Here is a 19894-nt window from a genome sequence, read left to right as displayed (position 1 = left end):
TCCCGGAACTGACATCCAAAGTAACTTGCGAGCCGGACATTAGTCAAGATGCACTGAAGAGCTGTGAGCATGCGCACAAGGAACCTAGATGCTAAAGCGATATCTGCTGCTGTATTTGCATGGATACTTTTGCAATTTAAATAGAGGCCATTCATCCCAACGTCAAACACACCTGTCTACAAACTTCGCACAGATTAATAGTAGAGAAACGTAATTTGTATCTGATACTTTTTCCGGTTACTAGCTCGCTTGGTGCGGCGGTGGGATCATGTTTACCTCCCAAACCTCGTCCTTCCAGGACTCAATTGACGTGGAAGAGAGGGATGACTTTGACAGCGAAGACATATCTGGATACAGCCAGAAAACTCAGCTGAATTGCTACTACACCATCTATCTTTATCAAGGCACAAGGTAATGCTAGATATTACCTGTCCAAGTTACAGCTCTGCTACAACTAATATGAATATTGAAGCCCAGCAGGGGTATTTACAGTTAGTTTTAACGTTAGATGTCTTGGGGACATTAATATCATGAAATCATCCCATTATTGGACCTGCACAATATGACGACGCTGATGTTTGCATCTGATTTGCAGCCTCCGATCCGGCTGTTAGAGGGAAAATGTATGTAAACAAGGTCCTGATCCAAAACGAGTATACTTGTCAGATCTGGAATGTGATATCCTAGATAAACGAAAGACAATAGCAGCTTCAGATATGTGAAACTTTTTCTATTAGTAAAAATGCAATTAGGTAAGACTTTGCTTTTTTTTTCAGTCTAGACCACAATGGACCAGGTGCTTCTGGTCCAGAATCACAATCTTAGACTTGTCAGATCTGGACAAGATTATCCTAGAGAGGCTTCAATGCAGTGAAATTGCGGGGTTTTTTTTGTTCTTTTTTTTTGCATTTCCACACAGAATAATGGTTTCACAAATCTGAAATTGTGTTTTATAAAGTCTGTAAATTATATTTGACAATTTAGTCCAGATCTGATAGGTCCAGGTATTGTGGGTTTGGATCAGGACCTGGTTTACTTAAAGCTCCTGTGAGGAACTTTCTGTTTGTGTTGATTTTGGGCCCCCTGTGGTTCCTCTTACATCCTTGATGAAATATGCAAGTAGTGCTTTGTGACAAAAAATCCTACCTGCTTTGGTTTAACAGTGAAATAACAACTCACTGTGAATATTTTCTGCAGAACAACTTTAAAAAAAAGTCCCTAGCGTGCTGTATATGGTGTGTCTGACACCTACCCCCTCCTTGCTGTTACAGGCGTTAAAAACTACAGTCTAGAAACGGTCAGTCTTGTTTTTGATGCTCATGTTTGCTTTTGTAGGTCATAAAGAGGCATTACTGTTAATTGAACTCTGTTTTGTAACCAGACATAAACCCCTCACAGAAGCTTTAACCATCCCTGTAACAGTTGAATTTGTAGCTGCAAATCAGATGCTAACTTCAGTGTCGTCACAATTTGAAAAACAATTTCTTTGCTATGTGCGATAACATTGTTCAATATTGCGATACCGACATGATGTGGGATGAATAAACAAATAGTCTACAGTGCATATCAAGTTTAACACCATCATATATAAGATATTATATTCACATGCTGAGTGATAAGCTTCGCTCATTTACATAATTTTCCAGTTAATTGTGATAATTTACAGCATTTATTATTAATGCTCATATTGCAATAACAAACACATTGTGATTCATTGTGCAGCCCTACTGTTTACAGTGATTTTATTCTGTTATTTAACACGTTCTTTTTCCTCGTCCTGACTGTTAATGCATTTCTGTTTGTATCACTGCTTAATTTGATATGCTGTCCGTGATTTTCAAAGGACTTGTGAGATTGTGTTCACCTAGTTCCTGAAAATGCCAACAGTCACACTCATCTAGGCAAAGAGAATGATTCATTGCAGACTAACAAGGTGATAAGTGAACTGTCAATTGTCGTAGATCTGAGGCTTCTGGGGAAAATGAAGCATGGAACCAGAGACGAGCAGACTCCACAACCAGTCATGATGACTTTAGGTAACCAAAGAGTCATCCGCCTTCCTTCCTCTTGCTTTCAGTGGTCGTTTCTCTTTGGCTTTCACTGTTGTCTATTGGTGTATCCACGTGCTGCTACAGGACATCCAATCAACATGGAATCATTGCTGTTCTCATTCCTGATTTTGTTCTGATTGGTCATTGCTGATTGCTGCTGAGTTACATGGGCTTTTACTCTCTCCCATTCTGAATCCTCACTTCCACCATGTGTTGAAAACATGAATGAGATTCTTGTCAAAGCCTGGGTATAGGTGAGCTATGTGACTCAGTTGTGTGTTGTGTTGGTTGTGGCTAATCATCAGCTTTCTCCATCTGTTTTCCATCGACTTCAGTGGCTTCCCATGTTCATCACTGCCCCTTAAAGGCTGCTTGAATCCACACTGACTTTCTATCACACCCACAGCCTGACACTCGTCGACAGCAGCCTGCCATCTGAGGCCGAACCTGAGCTGCGGACGTATATTTCAAGGAGGCTGAGCAAAGGAGCTCTGCTGGGAGGCATGGGCAACATCGCCACTGTAGAACTGAGGTATTCATTTTACACCCCTCACAACTTCAATCACTTATATGCTACATACTGACAAATAGGGATGCAGTTACAGTGTTAGGACAAACAACCAAAGATGATGTTTGACTTTATTCTTCTTGATTCTGATAGAGAAAAAAACATCTGTAAATAATGAGACTGAAAATAATTATCAGTTGATTAACACAGATGTGTTGGTTTTCACTGTTCCCAGTATCCCTGAGCAGGCAGTCGGTTGCTACTGCTGTCTCGTGGAGCAGGAAAGATCTCCTGAGCAGCCGGATGCTGATGGAAATGGATACGTCATCTGCTTCATGGGCGGCTCCGAAAAAGGACTGAACCTATATCCTTTGTGCACAGTCTATTGTATTCTGTCATTGTGGTTAAGCGTTACCCAAGGTCCTCCAGAAGTAATTATATGCATTATCTTTGACATTTGAAAATGCTCTTTCCTGTATTGCTGTTTTTCTTATGCGTTATACAGAGAAAAAAAAATACATCTGACTCCTTGACCCTGTAAACATTTAGAATAGAGCTTGATAAATACGTTCAAGGCCTGCACAGCAGCTTGCAAACTCCAGAGGTATGAAAACTCCGAAATGGTATTATAAAAGAATGTATCAGCTCCTACATTTGAATGTAAAATTATTTTGTTGGTGTGTTTTGTTTGTGCAAGCTGCAAAACCTTGAAACGGAGGTGCGTCCCTATCTGAGCCGGTGGTATGAGGAGTCTGTGATGCACATTCATCGGGTGGTCCAGCTTGTCCAGAGCAACATCAGCTTCTTACTTCATGCTGTAAGTCAGTTTTTACCTTGCCTTATTATGACTAACGATAGCATCCACACCCTTCAGTCTGAACATTATTATGATGAAAAATAAATGTTAAATGCAAAGGTAGGATTGAAAAGATTTTTTTTTCATATCATAATGCATGAGATAACATTTGTTGTGATTTGGCGCTATACAAATAAAGATTGATTGATTTATTGATTGATTGATTGATTGATTTGATTGATTGATTGATTGATTGATTGATTGATTGATTGATTGATTGATTGATTGATTGATTGATTGATCAAGAACATACTGGCATGACTGCAGTTTTAACACCTCTCTTGTAGAAACAGATCAATATTTAAGACTTTTTTTTTTTAAATGTTTTTTGTATTAACATCTATTAATGACAAGCAGGTATTAGGGATAATAAACACAGAAACACACAAAATAAAACAAAACTGAAAGTAAAACAAGACTAGAACCCCCCCAACCCCAACCTGGCACACAGGGTACTACTCCTCTGTCGTTGATTTTCTCTTCTATGTAATATCCGGTAAAGTTTGAAGTTTACCTAAATACATTAAAACTGGATCCCAGATGCTGTGAAATGTGTTCCCCTCTCAGTGAATATTTTGTTTTTTCTAATTGTATGAAGTGCAATAAGTCACTCAGGCACAGAGGCGCTTTGGGTGGGCTCGATGACTTCCAATGCAGAAATATTCTTCTGCGTGCAAGCAGTGTTTTAAACGCAATAACGTCTTTATGTCTACTTCTCAATTTGCAGTTATCTTCAACTGTAATACCAAATATAGCTGCAGCTGCACTTGGTCAAAGTTCAATATCAAGAGCCCTTGATATAGTATCAAAGATTAGTGATGTTCGATACCACCGATTTCCTTTCCGATCCGATACTGTGTAAAATTCAGGCTGGTATCGGCGATACCGATCCGATACCGATACTTTGTGCAAATACACCTATTGTATCTGGTAAATCTAAAAAAAGTAGTGTATATCTGAGTTATTTTTTTATTTATTTTAAACTTGTAAGTATATCGAGGAAGCGGCCTCATTTACGATATAGTCGAGCTGATACAACAACAGAAAAAACAGAGGACACAATCATATGAAATATGTCAAAATGGTGTTTTAAACACAAACAAAAAAGAATATAAGTAAAACAATAAAACAATTACAATAAATAATTGTTTTATTATTAAGAACTAGAACTAGTAGTTCCCACCAACCGCGTATCATTTAGACAAGATCTCAATGGTTTAGTTACTTTCCACTGTGTTCCTGTTAATGATATACACTGTCTCAAATGATTGAAGTATCAAAAGTATCGATATTTTGATTTGAGAATCGATTTTAGAGCAAAAAGATCTGGTATCGGAAGTATCGATATTTCAGTATCGATCCGCACATCACTATCAAAGATCACACCCCAGTAAGATGAAAGAGCAGGACATGACCAAAACATGAGTTAAATTAGCGGGAGTATTATGACATCTGTCACATCTAGTATCTACACCTGGATATATTTTTCAAAGTCTTGCTTTGGAGAATTGAGCCGGATGCAGAAGTTTGAATTGTATAATGTTCAACTTTGCACAGGAAGTACTATAATTTATTCTTTGTTGAGCAAAGTTCCAGTTATCCTCATCCAAGACCTCCCCCAGTTCATTTTCCCAATCCGCCTTAATCTTTGCAAGAGATGTGTTTTTAAGAGAGGATATAGAAATCAGACCTTTCGATGCAAGAGGAATCGCAAGTATATCATCTAAGCCCAGAGCTAAAGGTCTATTCGGAAAGTCGGGACCATGATGTTGGAGGAAATGTCGGATCTGGAAGTAACAGAATAGGCTGGATCGAGGGAGATCACATTTTTGTGACAGCTCTTCAAAGCTTGCAAACAAACCATTATGTACATGTCTTTAAATTGAGAAATACCCAACCTTTGCCAAAAAGAAAATGCAGAGTCCAAACTAGCTGGGGGAAAGAGGTGATTGTTACATATAGGGCTTTGGCTTAGAAAATGTTTCAAACCAAAGTTTTGCCTGAATTGTAACCATATTTTAAGGGTATTAATAACCACTAGGTTATTAGTAAAATGTTAGGCAGGAAGAGGTAAATTGGAAGTGACTAAAGCTGCAAGGGATGAAGAAATACAAGATGTTTAAGACTTTTTATTGATTACTATGATAGGAAGTAGTGAGTGAGTATGGAAGTAGGTAAATCAAGTCAACTAAACAATATCAGGAGTAGAAAATAACCTTAAAGAAACACATTAGTGTTAGTTCTTTGAAGCTAGTGTGATTTGCCACTCAAATAACAATAGAATAGAAACACTAAGGGTAAGGGTAAAAGTAAGTATTTTTTTAGGGTGAACTGTTCTCTCTGAAATGCTCATTAAGCTAGCCAAATGTAAAACTACAAATACATTATTTCCCTTCATTCTTTTCCTTTATACAGGCTTTGAGTCACACACCTGTGGAGGTCACTAATTCAGATGACAAGACAAAGGCTGATGTGTCCAGGTAAGATAGTCCTAGCAGACAGCCCAGCACACACCGCATTAAAACCCTCAGACTGCCTACAATTCAGTCTGTCTGTCTGTTCTATATGTCTCTCTGTAACTCTTAAATGTTGTTTTCATTCTGAAGGTTCATCAAAGCAGCCAGTCTTCAGGGTCTGTCCCAACAAGACACTACAGCAGCATCTCTGTGTAAAGCTATCTCAGAGGACACACCCTCCGACCTCATCATAGACTGCTCCACCAGCCCGCCCACTCTCTCCAACTCTGGTAGGTCATACTACTGTAGGACATATTCCTCTTGATTTCACATCACTTTATGAAGACATGGTCTAAAAGAAAGATGATTTCGTCCTCTAGTCAGTAATCGTTTCTGCGATGACTGGATCCAGGCTTTTCTGAACGCTGCAGAGCGTTGTAATCCTTTCCTGCTCAGACAGATTCTGGAGAACTTCAAACTTAAGGTAAGAACAAGAACAGATACACAGTAACTGTTTCCAAATATCTGGATTTAATTTAATTGCATCTTTGCATACAGCCTTTTATTGTTCTATTAAAAAGTCACAATGAGTTTGGTATCATATTGAATCTTAAAATCCCATTAGTCCACAGGATGATCTTTGAGCAGTAGTAATAAGTTCCTCTTGGCTGATACACAGTGCAACTCAGCTTTCATCCTGATCTCTTCCACTTCTCTTCCTCTCTATCAACCACTTTTCTCTACCCTGCGCAGGCGATCCAGGACATGAACAGCCTGAAGCGTTACGTGCGGCAAGCAGAGATGAGTCACTACGCCCTGTTCCGCTGCTGCCAGTTCCTGCAGGGCTGTGGAAATGGGGATGTGTTGCTGCAGAATGCCAGAGCGGAGCACAGCGACCTGCCTGAAGCCTGCAGCATCATTTCTGTCCTGGAGGAGTTCCTCAGGGAGCAATCCCAGGCCCAGGCTTGATCACATTGAAAAACAAAATAACTCTACGTTTTTGAGGGCTGGAAACCTCATCTGTTTCTGGTAGGTTGGCCACACACTAGCCGACTTTTGGATCTTAACCAACTTTAAAACTGTGGGAGAGCACACACATATAAGGACAGTAACAATCGCCTGAACACAAACACTTGACGACTCCACTAAGACCGTTAGACCACACACTTGACCAGAAAAATAGTTACAGCAGTTTTCAGCAATAGACAGGAGAGTACGACAATACACTTACAAAGTTAAAATAAAATAAAGGTAAAGAATAAGAATAAAAAATAAAATAAGATAAAAATACATTGGAAAAAATGTGGAAAGATGTGTGTATTTGTCTGTGGAAAGATCTCACAGTGGAGATTCCACAGACACAAGATCTCACAGGTAATCCTTGCTGAGAAGACAAATAGGTGTGGCTTATAGCGCTGGTTGGTGATGCTTCCCAGTCTGCTCCTCTCATTGGTTATTGTGAATATTCTGTCAGCAGCAGTCCTACCTAGAATTATATATATCAAACATGCTTGGTATTTATGATCCCAGGATGGGGAGGCTTTGATTTGGTAGAGAGAAGTGGAATAGTCATATAGCACTAACTCATCAGGTCCTAAATCGGCCTAAAATCGTCTCGTGTGTGGCCAACCTATGACAGCAGATTACCTAATACTCTTTTAATCATAGCACTACATCCTATATTTAATATCACTTTGCTAGATAAAAGCTTTGACAGTCGGGACATTTCGACTAAACAACCTCCTACATGGGGGATTCATGTTATAATGAGTTATTAAAACACATTCTTCCTGTACTGGCTTTACAGCTGATTACATTTGCTTCTCAGTTCTCAGAGTGGTGATCAGATCTGAAACATGTACTGTAAAACACTGACAACGTAACAATAGACCTTCAACAAACGTGTCTTTTTTTTTTTGCCTAAGAATAGTGGACCAACTCTGAAACATCACTACATCTCAGTGACAGAGTATTATATTTGGAGATTATATTAGGAAAGAATAGATAGGTTATAATCTCAGTGATGGTAGTTGAAAATAAATATCAGTGTAAGGGTTGAGTGGCACTTTCCTCTAAACTTTATCATAGGCTATTTTATTGTGAGTGTATCATCTTAATGAACCAAATACTATTATGTTGCTAACTGACAATGATGATGACAAAGAACCAATCTAATGTAAAGAGGCTGCTCCTGGAGTGGATTTATGATTTTCTTACTGATGTGCAAATATTCCTTTATTATTGTTTATATTTGATCGTACTCATTTTCTTTGGAGAAGGAACATGTTGAGAATGCACAGATCACTTTTATGCTTGTTACATACGCCTTGCTTTTGTTTATACTTCAAACCAGTACCTGCACTACTGTATTATTTTCCTAATGGATAATGTACATACAACTTGTCTTATGGAGTGATGTTAGATGTGGGTTTAATCGTTGTTTGGGAAATCAGTGGTGTAATATTTTTATCTTCCCAGCATTACCAGCTCGATGCGTAGTGTGAAAAAATCTGTCATCATGTCCCTAAACATTTACTCATCATTTGTTTTCTGTAAAAAAAAAAATAGAAATATTTATGGAAAAATGATATATAGATATTTAGGGCTTACAGAAAAGATTAGCATGCCCAAGTTTAATTTATCTTCCAGTGGACCTGCAGCTCAAGTGTCTCAAACCATTCCTGTAAACCAGTCCAAAGTTTGTATACAGCAATATAAAAGTTGGTGTTTTGTTTACTAGAAAGCTATGATCAACTTGTAGAAAGGCATCTAACCCTGTAAACCACAATGTGACTGCCCCGTTCTGTAATATGAAGTCATTTCTGTACCAAGCGTTCTCAATGCTTATTAATGTCTGTGTGGTTCTCTGGTGTGCAAAGAAGGAGCTGAAATAAATACAGTAATAGAATCTCTCTGTCAGGGTCATGTATGCTCTTTTGAATACAGAAGCTTAGCGATGGTAACAACAGTTTTTACATGTCTCCTGCTGTGCTAATACCTGTCAGAGAATCGCGATCAAATCTACAGATATGTGGCAGCAAAACTCTCCACAGGTCACTGACTTGACTCTGTATGAGTTGATGTGATCCAGTTGACTCCATCTGTCAGCTGCTCCTCTGCAACCACAAAAACAATGTGTGAAAGATTAAAATCTACACGCTTAGAAACACCTCAACAAATAAAAACACGTTAAGTACAAGACAGGAAACTGTGTTTTGATGGATTCAGGCAAGGTGTTTATAGATGATCTTTTTAATGTCTCATATTTCACATTGAAGTTGTGTCATTACCAGTGGTGGACAAAGTACACGTCTTCATTACTTCAGTCAAAGTATAGATCCTCCTGGTCAGACATTGCTCCAATACAAGTCGAAGTTGTTCAGTCAGATTATGACTTGAGTTAAAGTCCTGGAGTACTTGCTTTTAAAAATACTTAAGTATTCAAAGTACTTTTTATTAAAATATCTCCAAACATATATTCACAAAGCATGCATCGGTGTACATTCTGCTACATTATGTTTATCTAAAAAACATTATTTCATACACTACCAGTCAAAAGTTTGGACACACCTTCTCATTCAAGGATTTGTATTTATTTTAATTATTTGAAACACTGTAGATTAATAACAAAGACATCAAAACTATGAAAGAACATAAATGGAATTATTTAATTAACAAAAAAGTGTTAAACAAACCAGAATATGTTTTATATTTTATATTCCCTAAAGTAGCCCCCTTTTTTCCTTCATGACAGCTTTGCACACTCTTGGTACTCTCTCAGTCTTCTTCATGAAGTGGTCTCGTGGAATGGTTTCTAATGAACATCAGCCTTGTCAAGAGTCCATTTGTAGAATGATTTGCCTTCTTAATGTGTTTGAGACCATCAGTTGTGTTGATCAGAGGTAAGGTAGTACACAATGGATAGCCCTATTTGACTACTGTTGTAATCCATATTATGGCAAAACCAAATTATTTCATAGTTTTGATGTCTTCAGTATTAATCTACAATGTCCAAAATAATTAAAATAATTAAAATAAATTAAAACCATTGAATGAGAAGGTCTGTCCAAACTTTTGACTGGTAGTATATCTAAAAAGTATACCATGGAATATAAACTAAGTTGCAACAAGCACAGACAAGTTTAAAATGTTCATCTGGAAAAAAACAAGTTTGCTAGCTACAGACCTTGACGTTTTCTCAGGTTAGATGCTGATGTTTTGTAAGCTGTGATGAAGTTTTTGTGGTAAACAGATCGGAGAATTACATCAATACGAATCATTCTTTATTTCAAAAACCTCAAACGTGGGCTTAAAATATGGCCCCGGTGCTCAGGTAGAGAATCATCATCCCTCTACGTCATAGCAATCATTACAACAACTAAATGAACGGACTGATTAGAATAACGTCTGCTCTGCATTTGAACTTTGCTCAACCAAGATATGGCTACACCATTTAGACCAGGGGTTCCCAAAGTGTGGGTCAGGACCCCCTGAGTGGTTGTGGGACACCAATGGAGGTTCGCGAGATGTCTTCCAGTTTTTTTATATATTTTTCAAGTAATATAAATTTGCTTATTTAACCCATTATTGTAAAAATATAGTTACATTTTAAATAGAACCCTGCAAATGAGTACATTTCATTGGTTTTCTGCCTTTCTTTGTTGCCAGATGTCTCCTAAAGTTAGGGTTAGGGTTGGCTAACAGTTAATTATGTAGGTAAACTAATTTTGAAGTTGAAGTAAATGAAGTATGAAGCAACATTTAATCACTTCGAGGGACAGTAGGGGTCACAAGTTTTTGGCACCTATATTTTGGGGTTTGCAGGCTGAAAAGTTTGGGAACCCCTGATTTAGACAAACCTAACACAAGTACACAAACAGTTTACGGTCTTTGGGATCTGATTTCAGAAAATAAAAATCATCAGCTGACTTCAAATCAGAAGTAGTGAGTAACTAGAGCATTGATAGAAATGTAGTGGAGTTAAAAGTATGATATTTGTCTTTCAAATGTAGTGGAGTAAAAGTAATAAGTTCCCCAAAAAAACAATACTCAAGTAAAGTACAGATACTCAAAAAATGTATGTAAGTACAGTACTCAAGTAAATTTACTCTGTTACTGTCCACCACTGGTCATTACACAACTAGAGTCTCACTGTATACAAAGAAAACTGAAATTCTGGATTTAAATGATGGACTGGTGTCTCGAAGCCAGATCAAGCAGAAAACTGGAGCTGCACTTATTTCATACTCGTGTCAATCTCACAATCCAAATGGATCCTCCAGTCTATTTAAGCAGCAAGATTTCTTGTCCCCGCGATCTAACTTTCATCCCTAACATCCACCTGCAGGTTCTGACTAAAGGGGATGTAAGATATTAACTCATCACTCCTCAATTTCTGCATGTAAAAATAGATTGCGAGGAGGAATGAGGTCGGAACCAAGACGCCAAACTCATATAATGCGAGAAACTAGTGAATAAAGGAGTAGGATTAGATAAGTTTTAACTTCTTCCTACTACTTTTTGTGCATGTAAAGTAAAATGTTTCAGTGCTTGCTAATGGAACTGATTGATTTGGGTTTGTTTTTTTTGTATAACAATTTCTTCTTTTTTACTTATATGTTTTTTTTTTCTATTTTACTTTTAAATGTTTGAAATAAATTCATCAAATCAAATCCAATCAAAAAAGAGAAAAGATGTGGAGGTAACGTGACAAGGTTTTACCTGAAGAGTGATCAGACAGCTTCCTCAATAAAGAGCTTGGAACATCATATATGCTTTCTGTTCGGTCTAAAATGGGAGAAAAATATTATTTTTATGATATCAAGTGGATCAAATTGAGCCACTGTTATAATGGAAACTATAATAACTGCTAATCCTACCTGCATGTTCATCAACCCTCCTGAAGGAGACAGGTACGTCATACACACCCTCTGTCGTCTCTGTTGAATCGTTGATCTCACACACCTCTGAAGAGACAGAACATTACACACCAGAGCCAGTTTAGATGTTTAACCATCATTTCACTACCTTTAACATCACCAAGAGTTAAATAGATATTTAAAATCATACTTTTTCTAACTGGTAAGAAGTCGTAGTCTCCTTCTTTTGTTCGCTCTGCATTGCTGAACCCCCTGGAGCACTGAGGGCTGTCCACACTTCCACCTGTAAACAGTCAGCCAGCTTAAAAAACAGCTCAACTTAGTTTATTTCAATCAGTGAAATCAGTTCATGTTTACCAGCTTGGTTTAGCTCTAGGTTTTGGTATGTGGGCTCTTCAAGAGCTTCAAGATTCTCGGGTAGGCAGGCAGGAGAGGTGATGCTCCTAATGTCATGGTGGATGTGGGATACGGGGGCCGAGAGGGGCCGAGGAGGCAGATAGTCAATCACACTGTCTCTCTGTGAGCTGACAGGGATGATGCTGTTCATTCTGTCTCGATGCTCACACACTTGGAGGCTGAGGAGAAGAGACATGGTTCGAGTATTGTGTGAAGAAGAATTAAAACAAGAAAGACGATCAAATGAGGAGTTGAAATTCAGATCTGCTCTGAAGGTAAAGCCCTTTTTCCCCCTTACTGTGTGCTTCTGTTTGAACTCCCCGAAGAAGAAAGATGCATGGCTTGCCAGAGGTGTGCCACCCACTCCTGTCTGAGAGCAGCTGTCTCTGCAGCCTGCACATGCACACACACAAACGCACACAGGTTGCACAAGGGGGCCTCGGTAACCAGGCCTTGCTTCGATCTGTGCCTGCACTTTGAAAGTGGTAAAGAATAAAACCACAGTGCTGACTCACCAACATTTTTCTCTTTCCATTCGTCATGATGATCTCAAACATGAAGCGCTTGCTGTCCTCTCTTTGGACCTCCCGCACTGACTGCACCTAATCCAACAGGTGAATAGATACAGACAGATACAGATACACCTAGTTAATCAATAATCAGCTACATTTTCTTACTTTAGACAAAGACACTGAAGAGGAGAAAGAAGTGACATCTTTTGCTTTAATAAATATAGCAGCACTTGTGCCAGAACACGCCCAATGGATGTTTTTTACCACCGGTTTTCACTGGTACTTCTAGTTGGTGGTGGTAGCTCTGCTGCTTCACTTTAAAAAGGGACCTGGTCTGAATCCCTGGCTAGGCAGAAGACTCTGTGTGGAGTTTGCATGCACTCTTTGTGTATGTGTGGATTCTCCCGGGCTCCGGCCTCCTCACAAAGACTGTGGGAGAGTAATTGGTCGCTCTAAATTGCCTGTTTGTGTGTGTATCATTTTTTTTTTTTTTTTTTTTAAAGTTATATTTTTGGCCTTTTTGCCTTTATTTTATAGGACAGGTGGAGAGAGACAGGAAATGTGGGGAGTAGAGAGTGGGGGAAGACATGCAGGAAATGGTCGTCCGGCCGGGAATCGAACCGGCGACCCCTGCGACGAGGACTGTAGCCTCTACATACGGGGCGCCTAGACCGCTAGGCCACCAGCGTCCCGTGTGTGGATCATTGTTTGTCTCTACTTGATTGCCCTGTGATAAACTGGCAACCTGTCCAGGAACAGACCCTAAATGAGAAAAGCAGTATAGATAAGGGATGGATTTAGCCCATACCTTTGGCCATCCCAGGAGTTTGTAGTTTCAAGTGTCACGCTTGTAATCTTCAGTTTGAGCCCTTGATGACATTTGTATCTTGAACGTTACACTTTCTGTGGCTAAAAGGAATTCTGAACTCTTTGAGTCTTCAGCCTTCAAGTTAGGTATTAGCCTATTACTTGGCTCTCTTACTATAGTAGAGATTAGGCTCAACAAGGAACTTAATACTAATTATTAATTATTCCGAGGCAGAGAAAGTGTAATTGTCAAGATACAAAGGTCAACACGAGTTTGAAATCAATCTTACAAACTTTGGAAGTGTAATGAGTATAAGTAAGGAAATTAAGTGCGAAAATTTTAACAGTTTTTACCAGTGGAGAGTGTGTTTATTGAATTTTTGTGAATTTTGCAGATCATACTTTTACATAAAATTTAGAGAGCTGGGAATGCTCATTATGATCATGTGATACAACTGATATACGATAGTAAAAAAACATCCTGAGGGCTGGTCCTCTCTCCTGGCTTGAGTGAGATGTTGTATGAGTCAAAGAACATTAGTATTAGCATCAGAATATTCTTTTTAATTTGTAGAAGCTAAAATGTGTTTATGCAAAATGATAACTCTAGAAAAGTTTTACCTGATGTTGTACATTTGTTTGCTTATAATGACAGTTCAATGCATAAATATACAGTAAAGGAATTAGAGTCAGATTGTTGTATCAGATGGTTTTTATAATCTGGACTAACACAGATATACACTACCAGTCAAAAGTTTGGAAACACCTTCTCATTCAAGGGTTTGTATTTATTTTAATTATTTGAACACTGTAGATTAATAACAAAGACATCAAAACTATGAAAGAAAATGTATGGAATTATGTAATTAACAAAAAAGTGTTAAACAAACAGAATATGTTTTATATTTTATATTCCATAAAGTAGCCCCCTTTTTCCTTCATGACAGCTTTGCACACTCTTGGTATTCTCTCAGTCTGCTTCATGAAGTGGTCTCCTGGAATGGTTTCTAATTAACGTGAGCCTTGTTAAGAGTTAATTTGTAGAATGACTTGCCTTCTTAATGTGTTTTAGACCATCAGTTGTGTTGTTCAGGATAGGGTTAGTACCCGAGAGCCCTATTTAACTACTGTTGTAATCCATATTATGGCAAAACCATATTATTTCATAGTTTTGATGTCTTCAGTATTAAAATACAATGACGGAAATAATTAAAATAGATAAAAAACATTGAATGAGAAGGTGTGTCTACACTTTTGATTGTTAGTGTATATTGGTTTGTTGCCTATGCAGGATTTTTCAATATGTGCTTTACAAAAACTTCTCTTACAGAAAATTGAATGCGGAAACAACACATTGGATGATTTAGATACAGTGCCATGACCTATTTTAATCAGCAGAGTGCTCGGACTCTATAGTTTACAATACTCTCATCACTGTATACAGTTATGTGCAGCACAGTATGACAGTTCTATAACATTACAATCTAATTTAGGACACGCTTTTGTTCAAAGCAGCGCACATGTAAGAGTAAGTGCAAGACAAGCAAGGATCTAGAGAGGAGGGAACAACAGGAGTAGGTGCCACTCACTGCTTCAGGTTCAGACAGACAAAAGTGCTAACATGCAGTGTTAGAAGAAAGGTGCAGGGTGCATAATAATACATAGATATTCTCTGATAAAGGATGTTGTGTAATAAAAGCACCCTTCTGAAAAAAAATGTAGTCATATTGGTGACATCCTGAGAGAAAAGCCAATTTTTCAATCTAGCTCAAAAGTTTGCTCACTGTGTGAATGCAACGACTTGCTATGCATGTGTACCTGTATCCCAGCACCTGTTCTCCTTATGCCTCTCAACTCAACAGTGACATTAGAGCTTGTCTTATTACTGTTTGCTCATGTATGATAAAATAGTGGCCTTACAGCTGGGCTGTGTAAGAGGGCTGTGTACCATAAACAATATGGTGGAAAGACCAAAAAAACACACACAAAAAAATGTGTACGTCTGAGTGTTGATACGGCCAGTCTGTCAGGGCAGTGACAGAGTGTTGGTACTTATATAACCCTGCATTGTAACTGTCATGCTTATATTTTAATATCTGTTTTGATGGTCTCTATTAATGATTTTTAAACATCCTCTGTCACTACGTTTTTGTCTTGTTTGAAGCACTGTGAGTAGCCTTTTTCCCTGAAATGTGCTGTTCAAACAAACATGCCTTGCCTAATATTGATATTGGCATCAGCCTTCACAATACAAGGCATGTATGTTTATGCACCCTTGAGGAGAACTAATCGGTACTCAAAGTCTTTTATCCCGTCTTCTATCAGGCTTTTAAACTGAGACGGCAGTCTTTTTAGTCATTTTAAATAACATTGGTATGACAAGAGATTATATTGTCTTTTAATCATTGTCGTATTTTACTGTTATTAACTTATTGCTGTCCTCCACAGACCCTCTAGTCCCATGTACAGACCCGGTGCTCTACTTGTGACTTGTAGCATGTATATATGATGGATGTGTTGTAGATGTTAAATGTTGTATGGTAAGCTATAAATGAATTTCCCTTCTTGGGATCAATAAAGTTGTCTGAATCTGAATCTGAATGTCAAGCTGTACTAAGCAATCAGTTGTAGTTTCAGATACTACATATAAGGCTTATTTCAACAACACATAAAGGTATGTTTATTAATTCACATGGAGTATCAGTTTTATGTATTTGGTATCTGACAAGGGGAGTAGAATGTTTAATACTACAAGATGTAGAAAGCAAAAATCAGCCTGGAATTACTGAAGTACTATTACCTCAGTCCTTTTCAGAGACTTAAAATATAAACAAAGGTTGGACTTACTGTGCAAATGTAGTAATAGCCTCGCAGGTGTGACTGTAAAGGGAGCAATGTAGATATAAGAACTTAACTCATTTGTATCTCTGTAGTCAGAAACAGTTGAAGGATGATTACAGTACTAATAAATATAGACTTTCCTAGTTATTTTCTACCAGAGACGTGAAGTAAAAGAAGAGTTGTTACACTGAATACCTTTGATACTTTACAAAACAGTGTTTACTTACAGCACTGCAGTTCTCCCTAGTGTAGAAGAACAAGGTTGTGTTTTGAAGCCTGAACCAGTAAGTTGCCCACCTTATTTTCTACACAAAGTAAAATAAAAAAACTATCAACCAAAGACACTTCTTTATACAACTTAACTTGAAGAGATATAACTTACCATCGTATCTTTTCTTTTCTGCAGAAAGCCCTCAAACAATAAATAAGTCCCATCTTTAGACATGTTAGCCCTCTGTGGTATTTTCACACTGTGGCTAGTACTTGTTAAAAACTGGTCTACCTGTGTGTGTGTGTGTGCATGTGTGACTTCCTCCTTATGCGAGGCGAGAGCAGTATCCTCCACCGCTGCATACTTTACTCACTTCTCTATTCAGCTTCACAAAAGTCCCATTTGAAAAAAAAAAACAGTTGAGGGTGAGTTCATTTCTGATGTTTCTTTGTTAAACGAGCAATGACACATGAAAACACAATGACATCAGTGGGTGTAAAGTCATTTATTACAGATTTTAAAACCATTTTATTTTCCTTGTTGCTGTTAAATTGTCATTTCACCCACACAAACTCAGCTGTGTCATATCATACAGTTTTTTATTGTAAATGCTGAAAAAAACAAAAAAAAAAAACAAGAAAAATGAGAAGAAACACTGATAGTTTTAAGGTGGGAGAGGTGCGCTGCATGGCTGTTGTTAATAGCTTTAACTCTTTCTCTATGGTGCCTCTAAATTCATAAAAATATAATATGAGGGGCCAAGCTCTATATGAAAACCAGAAAATTAAAAACAAAACGTTATGATACACCTTGAGGACAAGCTTTCATAATACTAATTACAAAAATACATGGAAAATGTAAATCCCTCCATCTGTTTCATGCAGTGCACTCAAAACAGACATGAAAACAAAAGAAACAGGTTAATAAATTAAACACACAAAATAAACAAGTGCGTGACATCCATGAATTTTCTAGTGTTAGACGTATAAACCTCAGGAAGTGATGGTTCTGCTTTGTGTTTCTGTCTAAGAGTCCAATCCTAAAAGTTTTGTTGAATACATACATAATATACTGCATATACACATCTATAAACAGAATCGAGTCCCTTTGTGGTGCGTCTGTGTATGGCTGTTTCTCTCTGGTCGACGACTGTCTAACTAATACTACTGACCTGAGAAAATAAAAAAACAAGGTGGGGATCAGCTGAAGGTATCCAGAGACTAGCAGTGTTTGAGATTAAACTAGAGGTGTCAGCTTTTACCGTAGACTGTGGAAAAGATGGATGGCGTGACTGCTCTCCAAAAGTGAAGCCAAAACGGTTGAAGCTGCAGTACAGGTCATAAAGCCTGCCTCCTTCATGTTAACAGATGGGACATGGATCAAGCGATCAAATCAAAATACACGTAAAATAAATGATTCTCATACCTGGTTTCTGTCATTAACGTTAGTTCTTATCTCGCTGATTTACGATTTATGTGCAGATGCTCACTTTTTTTTTTGAGAAGTTTTGTTTTTCTCAGGTTATTCGATGCTATAAAAAAAGGTGTTTTGCCATGATTGACAGCTTGGTAGACAAATGAGGCTCCTTCAGTGCTGTGTTGCACCAGATTTGCAGAGTAGATGAGGAACTGTAAGAGGAAATGTAACAGACACCGACAAAAGAGTTAACTTTCCCAAACCCTGAAGTAGGTTTCAGACTGTCTGGTCGACTGTACCAACCTGAGAAACCTGTGACATTTTATAGGTAGGCTAAATGTGTTTTAGGAAGTGGAAGGGGCGGGTCATTCATACCACGGCTCCACAAGCCAACCCCTGCTGTACAGACTCTGGCTCCAGTGCCTGTAGTGGGGTATTTCGGCTTCATTTTGCACCACAGGAGGAGTCGGAGACGTGCCGTCTGTCTTTATAGACAGTCAAGGTGTCTGAGCTGGACTAGACTAGACTAGACTAGATTAGACTGACAGATCACAGAATGTCAGCATGAACTAACTCATGAAAAAGTGTTATTTCAAACCGGCCCCTTTCCCTGCAACTTAAACACAAAATTAAATGCATAAAAAAAATTTACCTAGGATTTTGCTCATATGCTTCTAGCCCGTGTTGCATTGTGGGAAGGGAATGAGGTGTAGTGGTGGTCTGAGGATACAGCCCAGGTTGGTTAGGTCAGTCTTTTTTTTTTCCCGAGTCTTTCAGGTAGGAGAAACAGGAAGCAGAGTCACCGAGAGAGGGATCGGGGGAGATGGACTAGCCGTGTCATGCTGTCTGATCACCGCTGTTTGAGAAGTGCTCTGTACATGGCGAAGCCCAGCACGGCACACACCGTGGCACCGACGCTCGCTCTCAGCCAGAAAGTGGAGTTCTTCAGATCCGCTTGGGCCATGTGTCTGAGAGAGAACACAAAGACATTAGAGAGCAGGTGAGGAGAGAAAAGAGGGATCCATTTCACCACCGTTAACACCACAGGGATTAGTTACCAAATGACAAAACAAAGTCATGTGCTCTGTCTCTCTTTACTGCATACTTCCTGAATTAGGTCCATACGTGACAAAATCAGTGGGCTGTGTTGCCAGCCCTAAACAGGAACACATGCTTTCTCTTGACATTTAGTTCAGTTTTGGTTGATGGGAACAGAAGCAGACAGTTAAGCGAATGGGTAAGGGGAGAAATGTTGAATTGTGAGAGATAGCTGCTGTGATTCTCACCTGGGAGGCAGAAAACTACGAAAAAAAATACACATTAAGTTAAAACCTCCACTACCAAACACAGAGCCAGCTGATCTAGCAAGAAGCAGAAACTCTGGGGAACGATGGCGACTACAGTGAAAGCAAAGAACAGCAAATAGGGACGAAAAACAAAGCTAAGTGTGTATAACATCCACCCATAAAGTAGATCCTTTCAGCACCTGATTGAGGGCCTTACAATGTACTGTCAAGACAACAAGACAAACATACAAGGACCCCGATTGGATCATTACAGCCTACACCTTTTTCCACACAGAGGACTCTCTTCCTCTTAACAAGACAAAAAAGTGGAACATGAAGGGAGACATTCAACATTTTGAAACATCTGCTTTTTGGCAGAGAGTAGGAGAAGATGATCAGGGAAGTATTTTCCTCATTAATACATAAATGTGTCTGAAAACAGCTGCTGAGAAAGTTAGTAATTGTTCTTATATGCATATTAAAAGACAGAGGGCGAAGATTTAGAGAAAAAGTGGTCAATTCAGTTCAGTTCAGCTACCAAATACCAAACTTATTTTTCAATATCAAATCATATCACGGCACATTGCCAAACTTGAGCTCTCACACTTTGGACGCGGATTCCAGGAGAGATTATGCCCCTTACTGAGTAAGATACAAAGTATGACATTGACGGAT

General features: G+C 38.5%; 3 protein-coding genes across 4 annotated transcripts in view; 1 reads left to right on the top strand and 2 right to left on the bottom strand.

Annotated features, from left to right (window-relative positions):
- The first annotated feature begins 26 nt into the window (after positions 1-26).
- c20h17orf75 (chromosome 20 C17orf75 homolog) lies at positions 27-8785 on the top strand. 2 transcript variants are annotated; one of them, XM_034710684.1, is made up of 10 exons: positions 27-411; positions 1962-2036; positions 2458-2583; positions 2795-2923; positions 3103-3163; positions 3257-3376; positions 5831-5895; positions 6022-6161; positions 6252-6355; positions 6625-8785. In XM_034710684.1, the coding sequence occupies exons 1-10, from the start codon at positions 269-271 to the stop codon at positions 6838-6840; spliced, it is 1179 nt and encodes a 392-aa protein (XP_034566575.1). In that variant the 5' UTR covers positions 27-268; the 3' UTR covers positions 6841-8785. The 2 variants fall into 2 exon arrangements, with proteins under 2 accessions (XP_034566575.1, XP_034566576.1); XM_034710685.1 differs by lacking the exon at positions 1962-2036.
- Positions 6380-16775, bottom strand: LOC117831810. Its single transcript, XM_034710687.1, has 10 exons — positions 16689-16775; positions 16534-16611; positions 16313-16345; positions 12662-12748; positions 12445-12539; positions 12108-12325; positions 11941-12033; positions 11751-11837; positions 11593-11658; positions 6380-8987 (listed from the first exon to the last, which is right to left on the bottom strand). The coding sequence occupies exons 1-10, from the start codon at positions 16749-16751 to the stop codon at positions 8926-8928; spliced, it is 882 nt and encodes a 293-aa protein (XP_034566578.1). The 5' UTR covers positions 16752-16775; the 3' UTR covers positions 6380-8925.
- A 228-nt stretch (positions 16776-17003) lies between these two features.
- The window catches only part of rhot1a (ras homolog family member T1a), a 30303-nt gene continuing 27412 nt past the window's right edge, over positions 17004-19894 (bottom strand). Inside the window, exon 19 of the mRNA XM_034711124.1 lies at positions 17004-18901. Within this exon, the coding sequence (XP_034567015.1) occupies positions 18784-18901 (118 nt within the window). The 3' untranslated portion in view covers positions 17004-18783. The remainder of the gene's footprint in view (positions 18902-19894) is intronic.

This window comes from Notolabrus celidotus, chromosome 20, assembly GCF_009762535.1.
Source record: "Notolabrus celidotus isolate fNotCel1 chromosome 20, fNotCel1.pri, whole genome shotgun sequence".
Lineage (NCBI taxonomy): Eukaryota > Metazoa > Chordata > Actinopteri > Labriformes > Labridae > Notolabrus > Notolabrus celidotus.
The sequence above is the reverse complement of the archived record's forward strand: the minus strand, read 5'-3'. Positions and strand labels throughout refer to the sequence as shown.